This window comes from Dermacentor albipictus, chromosome 9 (assembly GCF_038994185.2).
Source record: "Dermacentor albipictus isolate Rhodes 1998 colony chromosome 9, USDA_Dalb.pri_finalv2, whole genome shotgun sequence".
Classification (NCBI taxonomy): domain Eukaryota; kingdom Metazoa; phylum Arthropoda; class Arachnida; order Ixodida; family Ixodidae; genus Dermacentor; species Dermacentor albipictus.
The window spans coordinates 3280944-3304955 of record NC_091829.1 but is presented as its reverse complement, the minus strand read 5'-3'; the positions used below and the strand labels follow the sequence as shown (position 1 = coordinate 3304955).

At 48.9% G+C, this 24012-nt stretch overlaps 2 protein-coding genes across 8 annotated transcripts in view; one reads left to right on the top strand and one right to left on the bottom strand.

Annotated features, from left to right (window-relative positions):
* Positions 1 to 24012, top strand: part of LOC135909196 (sodium-dependent glucose transporter 1A-like) — a 115824-nt gene that overhangs the window by 41438 nt on the left and 50374 nt on the right. The window lies entirely within an intron of this gene.
* Positions 1 to 24012, bottom strand: part of LOC135909194 (BBSome complex member BBS2-like) — a 147999-nt gene that overhangs the window by 118818 nt on the left and 5169 nt on the right. For 3 of the 6 annotated variants that reach the window (XM_065441025.2, XM_065441027.2, XM_065441028.2), the window contains exons 3-5: positions 18012 to 18323; positions 15955 to 16275; positions 12797 to 12862 (exon numbers count right to left, since the gene is read on the bottom strand). In XM_065441025.2, coding sequence (XP_065297097.2) covers positions 12797 to 12862; positions 15955 to 16275; positions 18012 to 18323 — 699 coding nt within the window. The remainder of the gene's footprint in view (positions 1 to 12796; positions 12863 to 15954; positions 16276 to 18011; positions 18324 to 24012) is intronic. The other 3 variants (XM_065441026.2, XM_070525709.1, XM_065441029.2) reach the window with 3 other exon arrangements.

The window sequence follows — 24012 nt, the reverse complement described above, 5'->3', positions numbered from 1 at the left end:
TCCTCGGGTACTGTCTCCTCCGCCCAGTGCTTGTTGAGATAGTCAGTAAGTTCGACTACCAGCTCATCACTGAGGTTGCGAATCAGCGCGTTTTTTATCTTGTCTGCGCCTGCAGCCGTATTCCTAGTGGTATTTCTTATTGCTGCGTATACTTCCTCTATGGTTAAAGGCCTGTCCAGATCAGAATTTTCTTTCCCCTTGTAGCACTCCGTGTGGGCTGCTGGGTCACCGTCCCCGAAGCACTTGTGCCTTACTCTTCCTATGAGCTCATACTCTGAGCCCTGAAACTGCTGAACCAGCCTCTGCATGGCCTTGTTGTTATCCGACATGGTTTTAGTCGGGTCCAGGAGTGCTTTGAGTATGCTCCACGTTCGAGCGGTACTCAGAATTCCGCTTAAGGAATTGCTAAATTGCTGCCAATTTGCTCTCGCCAATTGTTCCGCATACTCTTCTGTCTTTTGCGTAATTTCCGCAATCTTCAGCTCGACCCTTATCAGTGCGGCTTCAGAGAGGGTAGGTCGACTACTGACCAGCTCGTGCGCATTGAGGCAGGCATTCGCGACGCCTTTATCCATAAGCAGTTCTTTCTTTCTGTTTTCCTAGACATGGAAAAGGCATATGACATGACTTGGACATATGGGATTTTGCAAGACCTCTCAGAAATGGGTATTCGGGGGAATATACTTAATGTAATTGAAAGTTACCTATCAAACCGTACATTTCGTGTTAGGGTGGGCAACGCTCTATCCAGGCCATTTACGCAAGAAACTGGGGTGACGCAAGGAGGGGTATTAAGCTGTACCCTTTTTATAATCAAAATGAATTCCTTACGCTTATCTATACCGCAGAGCATGTTTTATACGGTATGCGTAGATAACGTACAATTAGGTTTCAAGTCATGTAATCTTTCTATTTGTGAGCGGCATGTCCAGCTTGGCTTGAACAAAGTTTGCAAATGGGCAGAGGAAAACGGCTTTAAACTGAATCCTGTTAAGAGCTCATGTGTCCTTTTTACACGAAAAAGAGGCTTATTTGCAGAGCTCACTGTAGAACTACATGGACAGCACATACCAGTTGTCACACAACACAAATGTTTAGGAATCATATTAGATTCAATACTGACTTTCATTCCACGCGTAAAGCACCTAAAACAGAAATGTCTAAAAGCAATGAACCTTCTTAAACTTTTATCACATACAACATGGGGCAGCGACAGAAAGTGTCTGATGAACGTGTACAAAAGTCTCATACGCACACGGTTAGATTATGGGGCCATAGTATATCAATCTGCCAGTCCAAGCGTCTTGAAGATGTTTGACCCTGTTCACCACTTAGGTATCAGCTTGACGACCGGTGCCTTCAGGACAAGTCCTGTAGAACGTCTCTACGTTGAAGCTAATGAGTGGTCGCTTCATCTTCAGAGGTTATACTCCAGTTTCATGTACTTTCTAAATGTGAACGCAAACCGCGACCATTCCTCTTACGTAAGCATAAACGACGTGGCCTCTGAAATGCTCTTTAATAATCGACCTGCAGCTAGCGAACCATTCTCTCTGCGCTTTAGAAAGCTTTCTGAGCAAATGCAAGTCCTAGTTCTACAGCAAAACCCGATAGTCGCAGCTAAGCCATTGCCGCCACGGCAGTGGAAGCCCATAGAATGCGATACTTCATTCGTAGAGGTGGCGAAACACGCCCCAGAGGCACATATTCGAATGCATTTCTTGGAACTTCAATCGAAGTACTCGTGTATAGAGTTTTACACTGACGCTTCTAAGTCGCATGCTGGCTTGTTTTATGCTGCAATCGGACCATCCTTCTCCGAGTCCGATGGACTGCATCCGGAAACAAGCATATTCACCGCGGAAGCATATGCAATTCTATCTGTTGTTAAACAAATCAAGAAAGCAAAGTTGCGCAAAGCCACTATATACACAGACTCTATAAGCATCGTAAAAGCCCTAATGTTCCTCCGCAGTCATCGAAACCCTGTACTTACCGAGCTTTATTCCGTCATTTGCACATCGTACATATCTCAGCAGCAAGTCATAATATGCTGGGTACCTGGACATAGAGGCATTGAGGGTAATATGCTGGCTGACCAAATTGCCACTTCAATTGCTTCACAAGATATCCATTCTACTATAGCACTACCTGCCTTAGACCTAAAGCCTTTCATCCGAAAGAAACTCAGAAGCCACTGGCAGCGCTTATGGGATGCTGAAACTGCTAAGAGATTTATTAGCAACGGGCGCGAACGGGTAGCTGTCACAAGCGTTCGGCGAAAGACAGCAACCACGAGCTCATGCCGGTAGCGATGGTGCTGTGGCGCAGGCGGCTACTCTTCTTCGTTACAAAACAAATAATAAGCTTCACTTGATTAAGCCAAAACTGGGTTATTGGCCCTCCGTAACAAAAACACGACGAACAGAAGTCCTGTTGTGTCGTCTCAGAATAGGACACACATATGCCACACACAGTTTCCTGCTAACTGGAAATGAACCACCATCCTGCGGTAGATGCGGTGAAAGGCTGACCGTCCTCCACGCCCACCTGGAGTGTCGGGAAGCCGAAACAGAGAGAATAAAACACTTACCGCTAGCATACCGGCAGCACATCCCCCTTCATGCTGTAATGTTTCTTGGTACAGAACCGCTAATTGTCACCAGAGCAGTCCTAAGTTTCTTGAACGATGTTGTCTTACATGTTGTTAGCCCTACAAATTTGTAGCACATCCTCTCTCCAGAGGATGATGCCGCTGCGATAATTTATATTTGTACAGCACATGCCTTCAGGCCCTTCCGTTTCAAGGGCTCTCTAACGCAGTAATGCGTCTTGCAAACGTTTGCCTACATGTATTTTAAGATATGATCAATCTCTCACAATGTATCTTTTGTGTTCTTAGTAGTACTCATTAGTCATTGCCATAATTTTATTAGAGATAGCTTTTATGCACTTTACAGAGGTCGCTTTTAGACCCCTGTACAGCTACGTCACAATAACTCACGGAATTCATCTACCCACTGCAAACCCATCAACACTGACCTGGCGCTCTTTGGCCATAATTGGCCCTTTCGCCATAAAACAACAAATTCATCATCATCATCATCTGATGTGCGTAGCCTGGGTGGCAGTAGAGGAGGTGACAGTGGACGTGGCACACGCCTCACCGACGCAGCTTTCCTTGAAGAACGTCGGCGACGGGAGCGTCGCTTCCTGATTTTAGCGGCGGCTTCTCGATGAGAGGAATGATCTCTCGCCATTTCTTTTAAGATAGCAATTTCTTTCTAAATTTTTGGGCAGTCCTTTGATGAAGCGTCACGAGATCCGTGGCAGTTTGGACATTTCATGACAGTGGCTGCACATTTATTCGCGGCGTGTGGCTCAGCGCAGCGGGGGCACACTGTTTCTTTCTCAGAGACGCTGCTCACGTGTCCTAGTTTCATGCAGTTGCGGCACTGCAGAGGCTCCGGAATGAAAGGCTAGACAGGATGGCGAAAGTGGCCTACCTTAACGTGCGACGGCAGGCCCTTGAACACAATCTTCACGTAACGTGAGTATACTGCTGGTACTGTCAAGTGAACGCGTCTCCTGCGCGCACGCGGAGTGGCTTTCTCGCATAACTTCAGATCCCAAGGGGGCGTACCCCTTATGCAGTAACTTTAGGCTGACCCACAGCGCTGCCAGTGGCACCTTTGCGCGGAGGCCGTAAGGAGGCGAACGTGGGCGTTGTTCAGTACAGCCGTTAGGTTCGGCGTGCAGGGAGACTTTCAACCATGTTCCCTAAATAACGGCCCAACAAGGATAGCTAACCCTCGACGACTACATGTGCCTTGCGCCACATGCTCCGTCTGGCGCTGATGTCCATGTCTCGCTGAAGGTCATGCGTGCATGTAATGCAAGCTGCCGTCTTCTCCGACGACGTCTCGGGGACATTCCTCCTCGCATCCGAAACGAGCGGTGGCGTTTGTGTCCAAGCTGCGTGCACTGCCCGCGCTCGAGTGGTCTTGATATGACAGAGCTAACCTTATGTTAAAAGCGATTCACCACTTTATACAACCTTCAGGCAGCGTGACTTGCTTGGATACGATCGATGCGAAGTTCGCCATAACGACTCCGTACATTTGTCGATGGCTTCATAATTATCGGCATTGCAAGTGGCCTCGTCGATTTTGTGGACAACACCAGTCGTGACTTCTTTGGCGGGCGGTATAAACGAGAGCTCATGCTGCAAAGCGGGCCTGATCGCTCGCTGCAGCCTTCGCCAACGTTCTTAGACATACTTCATTCGCCCGGGAGGTGACCGCAGTGGTGGTCACGGGAACTAGCGGCGCTGCGATCGGCTGCTCGAGCGGCCAGATACAACCTGGAGCTGGTGGTCACTATTTTTTTCGTACCGCAACGACGGCAGAGAGTCCTATGTATGGAACTGCATGCTGCGTCGAAAGAAAGAATGTCCCATTGATAAGTCCGAAGTGTGTGAACGTCATGTTGAGGACGACGATCCATATTTGAATTCTTGGCAACAAATATATATTGATTCCTCACTTTAAACATGAACGCTTGTTCACGGCGCGATTCCACGACTTGGTTATTATCGGTCTTCGCGAACGTATCCCGAAGGCAAGAAATGTGATGCAAAAGTTAAGCTCTGCAACAGAAGCAGCTCGAGAGTTGACAGGCACTTCGACGGAAGCTTGCAGAGATGCGCTTCATGCAGGTTTCAATACCAATTGAATGTACTTGGAATATTGTTGTGCTTGCCTTCGAAATATTCGCTACAGACTGTGATTAACAACCCCACGACTGCGGTTTCGCCTTCTGTACACTGGAAGCGTGTATTTATTGAAGACGACGGAACGCAGTAGCGATATCTGAATCGTTTTACATGAAGCAACTCGTAGGTGAAATATTTCAGTTACGTAAAGTGTTGCCCGCAAAGAGTATCTCACCTAATACGCTGCATGAAAAGCTGCAACAAAATCTATAAAATGCTATTTCGAGCTACCCTCAAAGGCATAATTGGCAAAGGCATATACTACACTCAAAGGCTGTGGGAGTTCCTTCGGTCTACCGGGGCGCAGTCGTTGCTGTGCCTAAGGCTCCGGACTTATTCGCCATTGCGAGGAAAACCTCTCCCAAATGCCTGCCCCTCGACCCGCGCGCCGTTTTCCCCGGGCGCCGCGGCCGCGTCCCGCGACGTCATGCTACGCGGCCCTGCGATTGGGTCGTGGGGCGTGACGTAGGGAAGAAGCCCCGACTGGGGACGATCGCCGTGCGCGGGGGAGTCGTGCTGCGAGAGGGACGAGCGCCGGTCACGAGAGGCAAGCTGCAAGGTACGTGAGCGACCAGCTATTTGTGTCCCCAACGCCCCGGCCTGGGGACGTTCACGTGCTTTGTTAGCTTGCGTAAGTGTGACTTGCTGAGTGGCTTTGCGTTCCGCCCTTGCGGTAGTCGCAGGCGCTCAGTGCGTCACATTTTGCGTGTCCGAACCGTCGCAGACCATTGCCGGTGACGGGAAGCGCTAGGTAGCGTTTGCGAACGCATTTCGGCCCGCGCGCGTAAACCATTGTTCGACGCGGCGTGTAACCCGCCTTCCTCGCCATCGGGAACCGCGGGCGCCGAGTGTACTCCGTGTGTTTGTGTGCAGCCTGGTACATGTTGGCCATTGGTGATCAATAAACGCCTTAACTGTCCTGGACGCCGTGTGTTCCTGGGAGAGCGCCCATGCGTACGGCCAGAGCCGTCCAGGTCTTTCGGCTCGGTGCTCGAACCTGCGGTGGGTCTATCGCCGTGCGCCGTCGTGCCGCGTCGTGAGGCTCCACTTCTCGGGGGCCACTTGGCGACGCCGTGCGCGGAGACATACTGTGAGCCCACAAGGCTTAATTGAAATCATCCTCAAAGAAGCAGGTGGCTTGACAATTAAGCACGGCCGAGTGAGCATAACATCAAGCCAAAGTAAAACAGCGAGATACAAGACCACATGTGCACCACAAACAGTGTAGTGCAGTACTTTCGAAAGGCTATGAACGCTATCTCTTGCTGTAGATGAAACTTTGTTCGAGAAAGCCTCCGAACGCAACCTTAAGCGACTACGTGTGTATGGGCAACACGGTGAAGGAAAAAGCCCGTGGCTTCAAATGTACGTCATCCTGTACAAGCCTCTTTATTCGCAGAGATATGAGGTCGTTCAAAACAGTCCTGGCATATTCACCGTTAATGAACGCGTACGGAATTAAACATCAGTTAATCGCTCTTTAATGAATCTTGCTTTCGGTGATTTATTCTGGAACACCCCAGTCAGGCTGGAGAAACCATCCGCGAGTGCCTGCGTTAGGATGTGAAGATTTGTAGTCGTTGACATGACGAATCAAGTTTTATGTGATTATGTGCATTCACTTGACAAGAAAGAAAAGAAAAAGAAAGAATATTAAACGGCCGCTTACAGAGCACGTGAATGTGACCCGCCAGTAAAAAACGCTAGATTACTTTGAATGAAGGTTGCTCAAGTAAATAAAAGACTTCACATTGTTCGTTGCCAATTTTGTTCGCAGAAAATAAAATAATGCTTTGACCTATTAATGTTCAGTTGTCGAATCGGTTCTTGCCACTTCCTGCCGATCACGCTGAACGCACATATTTTTGGATGCGTGAGGGACATGTAAAAAGGCATGCACAAATTAGGTTTATTAGACAAGGAACAGATGGCGGGCGAAGAAATTCACCGAGCACGTTCAGTTTCCATATAGGAGTTTCGTTTCTTTATTGTTTATGGCTAATAAAGATGTGCCAATCATCTACGTTTACACTACATTAACGAATTAGTGTACGTCTTAACTTGGGAAATGACGCATTTTTGTGTCGATGCAAGGCATTACACTTTTCGCGTGACAGATATATTTCACAAAGGGTACTCGCCAAAGTATGCCTGTGCATTAAAATAATGAGAGGCGGTTAGCTTACCAGAAGAGGAGTAGCATTTGGTGCAGCTTACAGTCTCGAGCTGCGCGCGATACGTTCTTAATACCGCTGCGCTTGCTGATCTTTATTGCACATGGTATGAATACGCTGCTAGACTGGTGAGTCCAGTTTGGCGCTTCTGACCAGAAAAAAAGTTGGCTGGAAAAGCGAATCGTCGCGCCCGGCCGCTCATTTGCGCCGTGCAGCTCGATGCGCCAACCACACGTGCATTTCGAGGTCGGCAGATGCCTTTTTTTGCAGTAACCTTGGCATAAAAATTTGAGCGGGCAGCTAAACCACATCGAGCAAGCGGTGCAGGTCAGGCGGGACAGACGACACGTAGCAGACGAAGCACCGTGCGTGAAGAGAGACGCGACTGCAAGACACAGTAAAGTCACTGTCACTTAAGCGCCGCAGGTTTGTCACAAAACTCGCAGTGCGTATCTAAACGACATTATAACGACGGATAAGTGCTACAGGCCAGTTGGTGCAAACGACACAGGAGCAGACGACGCGCGACGAAAGACGCGACTGCAGCGCTGGTAGTTCCAGTGACAGCCGCTGCGGCCAATGGGCTCGCTTAGACAGCTGTGAGACTGAAGTGTGTGTAAGACCGTTGGTCTTCGTTGCCAGAAAAGGCCTAGCGACTTCCGCCAGGCGGCGCAAACGTACAAGACGCTTCAAGCAAGCACGCACGACAGACTGTGCACGGACGAGGTTCGTTCCAATATTACACGGCATCGCTCGGCTAAATTCCACAAGTCTTCAACTAATGCGTGCACGCAGACGTTAACTGCGGGCAACAGACCGTGCAAACATTAGCCGAGTCCACGTGAAGAACTCCTTCCGTAACTGAATGGGCTGCTCCAAGATTTGTGGTGATGACTCGCCCATATGCGGCACCGATAACTGCAGCTAGTAAGTAAGTACTTTATTTACCATAAACAATAGACGTTTGAATATGAACAGGTCCTGAGGAAAAAAGCTGCGTGAGCAGCTTGTCCAAGGCTTAAAACCTGTTTTATGCCAGCAGCAGGGGGATCAGCAGTGCATGAGGAATGGTAACAATAAGGCAGAATAAAAATAACGCAAAAGAAACAAACAAGTAATGATAAACCAACGCAAGTTACTTAGCTTACATAATATTGTCACGTGGTGGTGACGTTGAAAAACACAGTAGTAATACTGTGAAAGACAAAACTAACTTTTATTGGGCGAACCTGTGCCCACAAAAACAGTCTACACTTATAGCACAGCGATAGCGGCGAACACGGTCGGCGATCGTCGAAAATCTGATCAGCGGGTCATGCGCGTCGGCTTTCATACAGCAGTCGTCGAATGTTCCAGACTAATCGTTGGGACCCGCATGCCTTCCACAAAGTTCTACACCATTCGAGTCACGCGATGAAATCAGATAACACAAGGCTCGGCTACAACAGACAGCGGATAGAAGCATCGATAACTTTCCAGAAACTTCGGATACATGCAGGTGCGTCCCGCGCTGTGCGATAACATTTGTTAGGCACGAAGCGTGGTCGCCCGATAAAGATAAGTACACGTGTCAATATCAAGAAATCAGCAGTATGGAGGAAAAAAAATTAGAGGACGCTTAAGCTTCGCCTTCAAGAGTGGAACGCGATAGCGTTCCCGTCGACCCGCCAAGGGGTGTAAGACAATGGGCTACAGGGCAGCCATCACTTACGAGGTGTCCCGCATCGGACGCGGTGAGCGTCGAGCCATATGGTCGAGCAACGCGGCGTTCGGCGCAGCAACGAAACGTGCGCCTGAGCAAGCGGAACGAACCGAAGAACTCGGTATCTCGGAGGGGGAAATGATGCACGCCAGCCAAACGTCGTGATCGGCACGGGCAGAGAGATAGACAGATAGCGATCTAAAGAAAGGAAGGACGCTTGATTCTCCAGAGCGAGCAAGGCGAAGCGTTGTCAGGGGAGAGAGAGTCCGGCCCGCGAACCGCCTCGTACCAGTCCTCGCAGCTCCAATGTGCGCGTGGCGCGCCATCTGTCCGGGCAGCGCCGTACATGGAGAGGAGGGGGTCTTCTGTGTTTGCCGCAAGATGGCTCTGCGTGTGCGGAAAGCGTAGAAGAAATGCAGCGGAAACGCACTTCGCTACTCGTGTAATTGCGACTTCTGTAAGTTACATGTTCATAATTACTGATATACACCGCAGTATAACTTTCCACGGCTAGTTTCGAAGGCAACACCGCATTCACTAGAGGCGCGTTTGTACCGTTTGGAAGCATCGAACTCGTGGCTGAGTGGTAGCGTCTCCGTCTCGCACTCCGGAGACCCTGGTTCGATTCCCACCCAGCACATCTTGGAAGTTGCTTTTTATTTATGAAGTGCCTGCCGTGATTTATCGCTCACGGTCAACGCCGCGGACGCCGACGCCGACGACACCGGCTTTTCTGCGACACGAGCTCCTTAACGCTATCGCGTTAAAATACGGCACTCAGATCTGTCATGTGCAGTGGCGTAGCTAGGTCGTCTGGCACCCGGGGCCCATAGATCTTCTGTAACCCCCCCCCCCTGATGTAGTCGAGGAAGGCGAGGATATCGACAGTTTCCAGGTTTCAGCCCCAGTACAGCCGCCTTGGATACCCCGCACGTTCCCCGGGTCCCCCTCTCCTTCGCTTTCTTTCTTAGAGATCGCGAATGCAGCAAATATACACGCTGTTTTTCCTGCGCCAAATAACACAGGGTGCTGCACTGATAACGTGTGATAAGCCCATGTGTATATCTGCCAGACTGTAAGGCTTGGCAGCCAATACAAATGCGGCATCGTGGAAAATATGACTCACGTCACAAGTAACAAAAATATCTTTATAATAAAGTTGTAATTACCAATTTTAGCGGCAATATTGCATTTGCAAAATTGAAGCCCGACATTCATATCTCACCCAACAACAACTTCACAAAAATCGTCGTACGTACTATGGCACGCAGTATTTTGTCTGTGGGCAGCCTTGAACGAAAACAAAAATTCAATTGTTTGTCAGTGACGCTGATCTCCCCACCCTATTAGATAACGCTACCTGCCTCCCCGCTGCGCGGGCACCAATGCTATGAAAATTACGAGTTCTGTTCATTCTGATCAATAAAGCCTTGTTTTCATTTGCTGCTACACGGACCAACGTGATTATCTGAGCTGCGGTACCACCGCAAGATTGAGAACACAATAGAGCATGCTTCGCGGTGATTCCTGGCGTCACCATAAAAAAAGAAAGAAAAGGCCGCGATGAAGTCCGTGACAGCGAAAGCTTGCACTACTGTTGGTCTGCACTCGCAATGGAGAGGATTAAGGGATCAATGTCACTGGTCCACTATTTCATATTTCTTTCGCTGCTGCCATATACTGGGCGCCGCCCGCAGTGCCAAAGTACTGTAGGCTGTAGCACCCAAAACGATTTTGTTTGAGAAATTTTTGTTGAGTTAATAGTATGACTTTAAGTCCTCAGTTCTCGAATTGAAGTGCTTCCTCTATAAGTACTAATTATGGAATTATTAAGGATATGGTTATTACTTATCTGCCATATTTTTCGCGCTACCGAGTTCCTAGTAATCACAAAAAGACAAAACTTCATGGAATCTCGATCGGGAAATATCCTTAGAAAATTCACCTTTTTTTAAATAAAATTCTGTGCAGCTGATACAGACACTGTACTTCTCACATGAAGTCACAACAACAACAGTTTTCTGAAACTTTCGAGGGTAAGAAGGAAACAGGTTTCGCAGTGGCTTCTCGGAGCGAGCGGGAAAGGGGAAATAAAAGCGAGCCGGACATCGCGGCGGGCCCGCGACTACAGCCTGTCGAGTCATACGCCGCCAAACTCTTCGGCCGAACCGAGTCTGAAGACGATCCAGAGAATCCCATTCGCGACTTTTGATGGCCCCACTTATGCAACGTCGCTTCGCCGTAAACGCGAGCGCCGGGCGCGCTGGTTGAACGCCCTCTTGCTGCTGTCTATGTTCGTCTTCGCTGCGTGTTCTGAACGGAAGATGGACCCAAGAGCCCCAACGCCTTACAACGCCTCAATGTATGTTTAGCGACTCCTGCTCCCAGCATGAACGCACAGCACGAGTGCACCCCACATGAAACGTTCCGCTAAGGCGAGTAGTTAAGCGACCATTTCGCGAATTAAATTTTTTAGCCCGCACATTCGTGCAATTATTTCGTGGGGCGTTGATAGAGCTGCAGTCGACAATTTCGCGGCGCAACGCATCCGGTGCATGAGCTCGGCCTACTGGGTACCGGAGCATTCTTTGCAATTTGCGCCCAGTCAAGCCGGCGAAAAGAGGGGTGAGGGGTGTCTTCAAGCGTATATGACAAACCCCCCCCCCCCCCCCCACTGGCCCCTTGCACCCGGGGCCCATGGCCCCCCGGCCCCCCCTGTTGCTACGCCACTGGTCATGTGTACTAATAACAGATGATGCAGCAAAACTAATATTGTGATCAACAAGTACAAAGTATTAAGCATAAAACCAGCGCTAGCAGCAATAATAATTATACAGACTATTTAACGAAGACTGTAAGACTTCAATATCATCTGCGATCAGTGTGTCGAGTAGGACAGGCAGCGTATAAGCAATCATTTGCTTTCCGTAATTAGTGCGTGGGTGCTTTACATACCAGTATTCTGGATATCGTGTTTGATAATGGCGTAAGGTTAGCTATGGAACGGATAGAACAGTTATTCGATTCACAATCCCTAATGTATGCACGGACTAACCTGTAATTATATAAACTATGCACTTTGTGTATTTTGAGTTCTTGGAACAGTTTCACTTGGGGAGACCCATGGTACATCACACATCACATGGAGAATTTTTTTTGAAGGATGAATAATCTGCATATATTTGTGACAGATGTGGTACCCCTGACAAGGCAGCGATAATTCATATGACTGGTGAAAAGGAAGTTATATATAAGCATTTTTACATTGCGTGGAAGGTGCAGCTGGTCCTGCCAAAGAGTGCAAAATTTCCGAAAATATTGAGCGGCAGGTAAAAGCCGGTTTCTTGCCTGCATTTTTCGAGGTTATCTTGAAATTATATTAAGAAAAATTAATATTTGAGTATTTATTTTATTATTCTAGCATTTATTATTCATGTATTATGCTAGCAATAGATATAACTAAATAATTGCGCAGAGAACGCGAAGACGATGGAGTGAGCGCCTCGTTCTGTTCTACGAGAGATCGCTAATCTGACAACTGAGCAAAAGATCACTCAGTGTCACTCCCCCTGAACACATACATTAGAATCGGTTGTGGTCGCTTCCACGTTTCGATTTGATTGTACGTAGGCGAGTTTTCGAACACGTTAACTTGCGAACTGGCAGATTGCGAAGGTATATGTATCAGGGGCTGGTTAGTGCAAAGGCCTCGACAACTAGGCACACGGTTCCACGTGCTTCGATCGCGGAGTCCCAGACGATGCCAAAATTTCAGAGGGTATACTTTGAAAGCTACGCTATACGTTTTCAAAACGAAACTGAAAAGCACGAAATGAAGACACTCGAAAACTGTGCTGCCGTTTTCTTGTAGTCGTCATCTCTTCTAGAACTGTATGCTGCATAGTAGATAATAGAAAGCATAGATGTGTGGAAATTCAAATGTCTTTTTTTTTTCTCTATCGCCGTGCTGAAAAAAGACGAAACGAGAAAGACCCCCTAACCTTCCTGGGTATTTTTCCCAGCCCTTAGATCTCTAGCCCTGCCACGGCGAAGCCAACCGCAGCCCAGTTGATGCGAGCAAATGGCTCCGTCCGGCCTTTGGAAAAACGCGGCATGCACAGCACCCACCACCACCACAGTCGTTACCGGAATGGATCCGCACTGGCCGGCATCCGCGCTGGTCTCGTAGTTGCGCAGCTCCTGCAGCAGCGTCTGCGGGAAAATTCGACCCGTTCACTTCTGCGGGCACATTTTGCCAAAATTTTAATGGTAAAAAATGTTTGCCGAGTTATTTTCATACAGCTCAAAGTGTGCATTTTATTACACCCGTATGAGCTTAAGAAGAACAGGCCTCCGAGGGCTGAAAATAAATAAAAAAATAAACACACTCGAGTCTTAGCAGGACTCTGGTGCGAGTTATACCATGAAAGAAAGGGCCCAATGTAGAAGAAATATGCTTAAGTAAAACTCTTGCTTGGGCTAGTTCGTTCATGCTTCATTTCTCTCATCAAAGCTTTCGCACCGATCCTGCTATTTTGTGCGTCAACTTGATCGCCGTCTCAGCTTGCCAGTCTAGTGTGGCGCCCGTCTTGTCGTTTGTGTTCTTCTTCCTAAGTCCTGGTCTTCTGCGCCTTGCCTTTACCTACTTCAAGCATGAACCAACTAGCCCAAGCAAGAGTTTTACTTGAGGCTACGTACTCGACCAGCAAAGTTCGTTCCGTGAGCGACCGGAGTGCACTCTTCTGCGAGTACACTCAGCTTGCGACGTTTAGATTTGGGAAAGTGCACTTAAAACCGTGTGCACTCTCCATAAGTGCACTTGCCCGCTTGACAGAGGTATTAGCTGGTTCATGACCTTGAAGCGCACTTTCACCAGCGCGAAGAAAGCGGGACGAAAGACGAAGAACACGAAGAAACAGAGACGAGCGCCGACTTCCAACTGTTTATTTTGACCGTTCAAGCAATATTTATGCCATAACTTTAACAACAATCGAACAACTACTTAACAGTTGTACATACAATCTCTGTTATATTACAAAATTACGTAAGCTAAAGGAAACCGTCTAAAATTTTTATCTCGTCATCAAACAGTGACGGTGTACTGATGCGCACTAATATTCTTCGTTTTTCGTCCCGATTTCTTCGCCCTGGTCAGAGTGTGCTTCAAGACGCTCGACTTTTGAACAGAGGTACCCAATAATAAAGGCGTTTGATGCTGCCAAGGATTAGGTGCTCTCTATGAGGGGGCGTTGACCAGGTTTCGATAAGTGTCTCTGGAACGGTCGCCAACACCGTTAGGGGGGATATTCAACGCCGTGAGTGAAATGCCGTAAGGTTTTGCATTGTGTTTGTTTTTTGCTCTTTGTGAGTAATACCACAAGCAGCGCATACGTGGAAGACGTATTTATCTGAGAAGACGACGACGAGTCTTGAAATGAATTATATTCAGCTACATGTGAGCAAAACATATTTTAGGTCTTGTAAGATTCTAATAAATGAGTGCTTCAGTGTTTATTTGCGCATGACAGCTAGATGTTTCAAATTTAAGGTTTTCATTTCATTCAGATTCATCGCAGAATTAGAATTTCATTAATTCTGCTGAGGAAGGATACAACATAAAGTACGTGGGAAATATATGCTTACATTTCTTAACGATACAGTCGCCCCTGCAATACATGTACCGCCAACGAATGGGCTGTTCCACTACGTGTGAGCGAGTGGTGGCAGTTTGTGAGTGGTGGCGCTGGCTGACACTCCCAGGGTTCTAGTAGGAAACATAAATACCCACGAAAGTGGATGGCAGAGCGGCGCCACGGTAACTCAATTGGTTAGAACATCGCACGCGTAATGCGAAGACGTGGGATCATTTCCCAGCTGCGGCAAGTTGTTTTTTCATCCATTTTCATTTCCATTAATTTAACATTTCTTCAATTCAATTAGCAAGCACAAGGAAGTTCCCCTATGTGGTCCTTAGAGTCATTGTTTGTTGGCTTCTTATGATATGCTTTGTAAAAATCGGGCCCCTCGGTTAACCCCCTTTTTTCTCGTTTATTATATATATATATATATATATATATATATATATATATATATATATATATATATATATATATATATATATATATATATATATATATATATATATATATATATATATATATATATATATATATATATATATATATATATATACAGCAATTATTCCTAGGAGCTTAAAGAAAAATTGTCTTCCGCGTCTATACTCTGTCGTACATCGTATTTGCAAAGTGAGGTTTTGCGTCTATCTTCTGTCGATGGGAGCTGATTATTATTGTTATTATTTGTTATTATGGATTATCGCTGAGTGCGTTACGCGTGGGAATCAGATAGTGATTAGTATACCCGTTGCACGAAGTTGTAGGCACATGCACAAGTTGTTGTGAGCGTGGATGTTGCACGCCTCACGCCCGCCTTGCACGACACCGGTCGAGCCACGTGCAGCGGCAAACGCTGTCCATCTTGCGCAAATAAGCCCCGCGCGCGCATTTACTGATACGACGGAAGCCTTAGATGTTTCAAGGTCGCGTTGGGAGGTACAGAAAATAGCACGTGACCCACGGAAGGCCAGCAGCGAATTAAAGCATGTCCAGCCATTTGTAAGAGATGATTAATGATTAGCAAAGGTAATTAATGATTGATTAGTGATTGGATTAAGGTGGATTGAGGTGTATAAAGAGGGCTAAGGTGGATGAAGGGGAATTAAGGTGGATTAGGGTGGATGACTGAGGTGGATGAAGGTGAATTGAAGTAGGGTTTTACAATGTTCTCGCCTTCGCGTCTCTTCGGCGATAGCTAGGCACACCAGCGACTTTTTCTCAGTGTTTCCGGAATCGAAATGCTCCTGCAACGGCCGCATTCATCGAGACCGGCATGTGTCGCATTGTTTCGCGCACATTTAGCGGCCGGCGATGAGGAAGAACGAGAAAGTCACGCATGCTCACGAATGCCAAGCTCGCGCCTTTGGGCGACGCGCGCAGGATGGATGGAAGGCGTCCCCTTTGAAACGGGGTGATGGCAGTTGCCACCATGTTCAGATTTTTATTTTTATCTGTGTTGTGTGTTATGGAATTTCTCGATTCCTTCCTACCCTTCCTTCCTACCCTTTTAACCTTATGTCACCTCTCTGCTTTTGAGCCGCCAATTTCTATTTATTTACACGACTATTATTATCTCTGAACCCTCGGTGACTGTGGCCGCATCGGGCTCGATGCCATCGCATTTTGGTGTTCCACACACAGCACAGAAAAGCCGGCGCCCGCACTCGCCTGCTTCTTGTGGCTGAGCTCGCGCACGGTGTCCTGCTCGAAGGTGGCGTCGGCCGCCTGCTGGCGCAGCTCGGCCGACGCGGCCAGGTAGCCGCGCACCTCGCCGGCCCCCGAGACCACGATGAGCTGCTCGCGCCCGTCGAGGCAGTAGTCGGCCTGCACGATGCCCGCCACGCCGTGCGCCAGGCTGTCGCGGAACACCACCTCGCCCGTGGACAGGCTGCGCGCGTCCACCTTGCCATTGCTCCAGCCGGTGATGAGCTCCGGCCGCCCGTCGCCGTCGATGTCGTAGCCGTGAAGGCACACGGCTTGGCTCTTGGACTGCGGCCAGAAGGTTTCGCTGTGCGGTGCCCGTCCACGCGAGCCCGAGAGAGCACGCTGCTTACGCTCTCTGTGACATGAATAGATTTTATTACCTTCACGCCTGAAAAACAACGCGCGTAACTTTACATTCCGTTTGCCTCCGAAGGTTACGCGGAGCCACGTGTCGTCGGAGCCTTGGCGTTGCTTTCACCCACGCATCGGCCAGACCCGTGACTGTGGACGCCTGCAACGCTGGTAGCGCATATTGTGTGGGAGCGAAGGACAGTGCCAGCGTTGGCAGCCAACCACTGTCGGATTCTCGGCCGCTGCAGTGCGAGAGCGCTTTACGAGTGCATGACACGTGACTCTGCTTCTCTTCCCCGGAGTAGCAGACGAGGGCGCAGGCCTTTCCTGCAAATCAGATTTCTCTCTCCTCAAGCACTTGGTCGGTCTGAATTCATGTCACATCATGTCATGAATTCATGCGTCACATCCGTTACAGCGTTGCAGAAAGCAGCTGTTGCATGTTAATTAAAAAAGTACGCAGTTTCGCCAGCAAGGAATCCGATAGCAACATGTTAGAATAATACACCAAGTGCAAGACTCGTAACTGTAGTGGCAGGATGGATTGAAGTAAGCGTAAGCTGACTAAGTAAAAAACGAGCCGTTTTGCTAGGGGTCCTCTGTTTGAATCATACCATCGGCGATATTATTTATGTTTCATAATTAACGTCAGCGTCTTAGCAACTTTACCACCACTTTTCCGCATCGCTAATGCTTCAAACCTGGGCCGAGCCCGGAGGTGGTGCACAGCCGCGCCAATGAAATTGCATCATTTTAAGGTTTGAGCTCATTACTCTTTCGCACTTTTAATATGAAAATCCGAGAAGACTTAAGATGAGAGGCATGCACTGTTGGTGTTTCGTCTCATGCCATTTGTTTGTGGGCTGCCATTCTGAAAATTTCGAGCAATAATTTTGTAAAGAATGTAAGACCTTGTGTGAGCAACTTTCGCGCCCGTCCATGTCCTTACTCGTCCGTGTCTTTTTTAGCGCAATTCCCTTCTTTAAGTGAGCAACTTTAGAGATAGAATGGTGTGGCAATATAACCCGCATACACCGCACGTAATACAGCAGGGCGTGGCATATAGCATACATATACCTAAATATATGCGGAACCTCACGGCTGCGATGACGGCAAAAATTTGCTTAGAGTTTCCATATAACTGCTATCGCAAAAAGCGAAATCGCGGACTTTATATAGTGATATATTTATTATGAGAGAAATCTGAGAGTTCGGCCCGAACTGTTATGTTCTTGCCATGTTATTCAATGATCCTGGACCGTTTCCCAAAGCAGCGCACGGCCTATGAGAGACGCCCTACCTCCGCGATTTAGGCGGCGCCCGGGGTTCCTTTAACGTGCACCGAAACATGTGCGCGCACTCGAGCGTTCTCTCACTCCGTCGCAGCCGGGGATCGAACGCTCGACCTTGCAGACACGAACCACCGCTGTTGCATCACATTGCGATGGTCAGCACCAACGTGGTTTCTGTGGCGTCTAAAAAAATGCCTAGACGCGAGTAGTGCGACAAAGGTTAAAGGCATTTGCGGTCGCACATCTTTGCAACCGATAAAAGAAAGGAGGAATCGAGCCTGTGCTGTTCGACAACGCTGTCACTGACAGATGGCCGATAATATTCACGCGACGTTCGGTTGAATTCGCCGCCGTTGCGTAGCTATACGTCTCGCGCACCTTGATCCTCCAGAGGCGCTCGGTGGCCCGGTAGACGCCGATGGTGCCGTTGGCGAGCGCGTACGCGAAGCACTCGTGCGTCAGCGGGCAGAGCGCCGTGACGGCCTCGTTCTCGGCGATCTCGGCCACGATCACGTCGTCGCGGAACACGCGGATGTCGAAGTCCTCGGAGCCGACGAGCAGCTGCGCAGAGATTGACGCTTCTTCGTCCGTGCCGTACATTTGCGCAGGACGAGCTCGCCCGCTCACCTCGTTCAGGCCGTCCTTGTTAAAGTCGTACAGGGCGAGCGCCCTCACGTTGTCTCCGGTCACCTGCGTGTCGGAGGCCCATCTCAAGGTTAGCTGCACTGCGTGCTACGGAAAAGCGTGTACCCGCAGACTAAATTGTTTAGCATATAATTACGCGGCCAGCTGAGGACATTTGCGAAACGTATTGCGCATGCTTTTGTGTCTTAGTGAGCAATATACAATTGTTAGTTCATCAGTATTGAAACACGGGGATTTGCAGAAATGATCCTGTAATGCTATCATCAGCTTTGGTGCATTAGCAAAATAAAACACCCCTGTAACCTCACACCCTTATGAGGCGTAATCTTCGAAATATGCTGTTCGTGCCCTCTAGAATGCCTTAGAAAATTAAATTGTGGGGTTTTACGTGCCAAAACCACTTTCTGATTATGAGGCACGCCGTAGTGGAGGACTCCGAAAATTTCGACCACCTGGGATTCTTTAACGTGCCCCCATTGCCCCCATCGAAATACGGCCGCCATGGCCGGGATTCGATCCCGCGACCTCGTGCTCAGCAGCCCAACACCATAGCCACTTAGCAAGCATGGCGGGTTTAGGGGGGTACTAAACGTAGGTGTTTTCGGCAACGTTGCAGCCTATTTTAAAAAAAGAACTGCTAGAAATAAGCGTGTGGGAAAGGTGTGATTGGTTCGACATTGTACGTACGATCTGCGCTTACGACAGAAGCGCATTTATGGGTTAACAAAATTCGTTGCTGGGCTAGTTGGTCCCGTACGTGTCGGTGTCTTCTCTTGTCTTAAAATTGTGCTTACCAGTATTCATCTACAAGCGCATTAGCCCATTAGCACCCAGCGTACTTTTGAAAGTATAGGACCATTTTCATTTGGTAATAATGGAAGATAAAACACAGTGTTCCTTGGTACGCCATTTTGCTGGGAAGGGTCCTGCAAAGACGACCGAATTATAGTAACACGAGTCGGTTCTTGCCTGCGCGTTGATGTATTTTAATTGCCTAAGCTTTGTCTGCATAACCAATGAGAAAACCGTCCGTTCATGCGTCCCGTAAAGGCCAGAATACATGGAGCGAACTTTCACGACGATGTTCGGGCGGCGGAAAATCAGCCGCGGCGCGACACCGTATGTTCGTCGGGCTGCGCTACATGGAGCGAAGACACGGCGGCCGCCGCCGGCGAGCCGCTGCGTTGTTATCAGTGTGGCTAGATGAGGCAAAAGCGCTGTAGTGAAACACATGACAAAAAAAAAAAACTTTAAGGACAACTATTCTTGCTTTTGAATTGCGGAACACTCTAAAAACGCGTAAAATTTTGTTTAGAAATGTCCCACAGGATGGCACGCTTCTGAACAGCCGAAATTATTTTTTCGTTAAATTCCAGCCGCGCCTCTTTGGATATCACGAACACGAAAAGCGGGAGACCAGCGTGAACGATAGAGCGGGATCGGGATACACGGACAAGCGGGGAAGCCAGGTCGGAAGTCGGGGCGGATAGCGAGACCTGATTGGCTCGCTTTGGGGCGCCGCTCGTTTGCCGCTTCCGGTATCGCCGACGCCCGACGAACTTTTCTGCGCCAGCCAGATCGGCGGCGAACGACGATTTCTCCGCCGCCGCGCGTCGCGCGTACGCCGCCGGGCGTCGAACGCCGACTATTCGTCGCATATTCGCTCCATGTACTCTGGCCTTAAGAAGACCGCTTTCGAGAAAGCGCCCGCAGCAGCGAGCGAATTCACCTTCGTGTTGCCTCTCCCTTCTACTCCAACTTAGGGTCAATAACACAGCGCTCACGGAGCTCCCAGCACACGAATCGCCCTGCCCCTTTCGCAGATCGCTTTAGGATGCGGGCCCGCGCGTCTCTCTTCATCGCCAACGAAGCGGCGAGAACACAGCGCTCACGGAGCTCCCAGCAGTCTTTGTCGGTATCGCAGATAGTTCTCGAGTTACAGCCCGCGCGGTGGTGCCAAACGAAGTCGCTGGCTGGGTACATTTGGTCACGGTTAATAAAGGTTCAATGTGGATAGATAAGACGCTAAAGGGCGATAACGTCACTAGCGCATCTGGCGCCGCCACATGCATGTACTTGCCTCATCAATTCTCCTTGCTCCGCCGTTCGTGTCGCGCTGTCGTTTGTGCTGGCCTGATCAAGTTTCATAACATTGATAATGACACCGCGTTACGCGGATATGAGCAAGTGGCACAGCTTACGCATACTTAGACAACCCCTACAGATGACTTTCTGCGGGATTTTTTTTTCAGTAATGGCTTTGACCAGATAAGTAATGCAGATAAGATAAGTAATATACCTGGCAGATCATTTCAAATGTTTTGTTCCGTGGAAGAGAAAGATGTGCCCAGAGCTCACTGGAGCTCTGGGCCTCTCGCTGTTATGCATTTTTTTTACGTTCTTGCCATTTTCCTGAGAGTCATTTCATCAAGGATGAGCAAAACGATGTTCCCACGACCACTGTTAGGATCGGCCTGCAGGGGTACTGCTCTGCAAAGCTATTTCAGCCCGCTGCACGTGCTTCGATCGACCCGCGGTGCTGGCGCCCTTCGGAGAACCAGCGAGGACGACAGCGGTAATGCACCATGCGCCTCGTTCGGAGAATCGTTGACGACAGCAGGGCGGGCCACGTTTGGCACCCAGCGTATTGTCGGTTGATTTGTCGGGTCGTCATCGTCTCTCTCGGCAGCAAGAAGAGCTTCCCTAACAAAAAGGTGCTTTGCGGTTCGTGGACTCCAGGATTCGTCACAGTCTGCTGACACTCGTGGCGACTACAGGAGAAAGGCAGCTCTAGAATTTAGAGGCGCAAGACAATGGGCAACCGGCAGCCGCGCTGCGGGGGTCAGCTCGGGGTACCGACGCGCCTTTCAAGACTCAAGATAATGGACAACCGGCGGGTCAACTTCGATGACTGCTCGAACGGTTCTCTCACTTAGGGAACTAGGGACCAATGGAGTGTTTATAAGCGGTTGTTGTCGGCTGCTAGTGTGTGCTCGTCGTCGTGCTCTGTACTCGTGTTCGTACTCGTGAGCCACGGTAGACTGTCGATGGATCTCTTGTTTAAAATGTAAATACTATAAATAAACCCTGTACGCCTAGTTCCTCCCACGTTCCTCTCTACGACCTACAACCCCTTCAAATGGTCGGACGATCTCGCCGCTGCCACAACTCCTACAATTGTATGCCAGCGGTGGGATCGTCCGACAACTCTAATACCACCTGAACAAGGTCAGTCGTCTACTTCCTCGCTCATTTTTGGACGACGTGCCTTTGGAAGCTCGGACCAGCTCGATTCCTGGGAGAGCTCAACGCCAGAAGCCATGGACTCTGACAGCGAGTACACCGTAGTCATGGGCCGCCGTATGAAGAAGATGCGCCGTATGTCGACTGAGGCGACTTCATCGCATCAGAGTGAGCAAGAATCCTTCATGGTTTCTTACGTGCCGCTCTCGACGTCGCACAGCATGAACTCCCTCAGCAGGCAGTTTCTAACCGAATATTTTGAAAGTGTGGCCCCTGGGCAAATTAACGAGATCAACGTTCGCAAGAACATCCTGACAATAGATGTGAAAAATTACGAAGTACTTGAGAAGTTAAAGACCGTTCCACAGTTAAGCGCAATCCCCGTCCGCTCCTTTATTACTTACGGGAAGGAGACAACGACTGGAGTGATTTCCGACGTGGAGCTTGAAATCAAGCATGCGGACCTCAAGAGTCTTCTGAGGTCATCGGTGCGCATTCTTGAGATTCACCGCTTGGGCCACTCCCGATGTAGCAAGTTAACATTTGCTTCTTCGACATTACCAGCGTCTGTCAAAGTGGGCTACGTTATACACCGAGTACGACCATTCGTTCCGAGGCCTATTCAGTGCCGGAAATGTCACAAGATAGGACACGTGAGCGCTGTTTGTAGAAGCAAAGCCACCTGCTCGCGTTGCGGTGGAGAGCATGATACCACCGACTGTGAGGCGTCCTCATTTAAATGTCCCAACTGTACTGGCTCTCACGAAGCGACTTCGAAGGAATGCCCAGAGATTAAACAAGAGGTTCGTATTCTTCGAAAGTGGCAAGAGACCAAACTTCACGTAAAGAGGCTGCTCAATCTGTTCGCCAAAGGGACCAACGCTCGCGACAGAAGCATCACAAAACCATTTCAGGAGAACTACCTAGCGTGGCACAGGTGCCCCGACCACCTCTGCCTGTGCGTGCATCGAGGACGGTAATGCATGGCGTCTACTGATAATTCAAGGTCGACGAGAGCACGCGGCAAACATTCACATCCACCGGCTGATACAGACACGCAATGGCCTTTGCTGCCCTCTAGGCCCACGGCCATGCCAGCGGGCACTAGTGGTCCTCTGCGCCATGAAGCCAAGAATTATAGGGCCAATGAAACCGGTGACAATACGGGCAAGCAAGGAGATGAACACTATGAGAAGGAGAGTGTACAAAAAATGTTGAAGCACCTAGTAGAGTCAATGCGCGTGATTCTCGGTGGTTTCGAGACTCCGGCCGCTAAAAGTGCCCCACAAGTGCTCGCCGTGCTACAGCCGCGTATCGCAGCTCTTTATATGCTATAAAAATTTTGTTTGGCGCTTGTGCTGTTCACGCAGGGGAGGCCCACACACCAGCTTCGTTCTAGCGCCTCTATTTTTGGGTTCACTTGAATTGCTGACTACAGACTTCATACGAAACCTGATAGTGGCTTCATGGATGACATTTGTGAATGCTTATCATCAGAGTGTTGAACTTGCTTTCACCTTTGCGCATCCCTCTTGCTATGTCATCATCATCCCTCATCACACCTTTATGTCCCCGTTCCCCCTCCCTCTGTGCAGAGTAGCAGGCTAGAGCGCCTTAGCTCAGGCCGATCTCTCTGCCTTCTTTCAATTAAATTATCTCTCTTGTCCCTTTAAGTGTGCAGGACTACGCTCGTGTCTAGGAGACGAGCAAGTTTAACAAAACACGTTGCGGGACTAGTTGGTGATGCATTTCTTCTTTCTTGAAGGAAAAAAAAAATGTACCCGGCAAGTTTCTTCGTACTGTGCTGCTTACCCGTAATTTCGTTTTTTTTTATCCCGTACACTTTGCACGACCCAAAATTCTTATGCGGGTGCCGCTTTGACTTGGACCACGATCGCAACCAGACGAAGGTACGTTGATCGTTTAGGGATGGAGGTGTATTTGACGAGTTATAGATGCAAATTTTTTAAGCAGTCTGCCTGATGTTCTCAGTAAGCGTAAACGAACCGTTGCTCAAGATCAGAGCTGTGACACGGTAGTGTAGGACTAAGTTCATGGCGGCTGAAACCATAAACGTGGGAACTGCCAGCCACCTATGTTCATAATTTATCTGTTTGTGATAGATTTCAATTCGAATAAACTATAAATATTTGCAATTTATAGCCTCCGCATATGCATACTTTACGTACATTGTCTTCACTTTTGCGGAATCAACTGATGGTCCGTAGCTTAAATAATATCGGTGCTTTTCCATCTCACCAGCATGCAGGTCAGTTGCGTCGCTCAACGCGTGCGCGCCACTTGAGTAAACTCATCCGGCGTGAAGTGACGGGCGCATTCGTGCTTTGATAAGCGTGCGTATGCACGCCTCCGCGAATGACGACGCGGGTGATTCCTCGCTCCAAAAGGTCGACGTTCGGTTCAGCACGTGGATTTCTGAATGTAATGAACCGAACATATCAAGCATGACTTTGCTCAGCGTGGTCTTGGA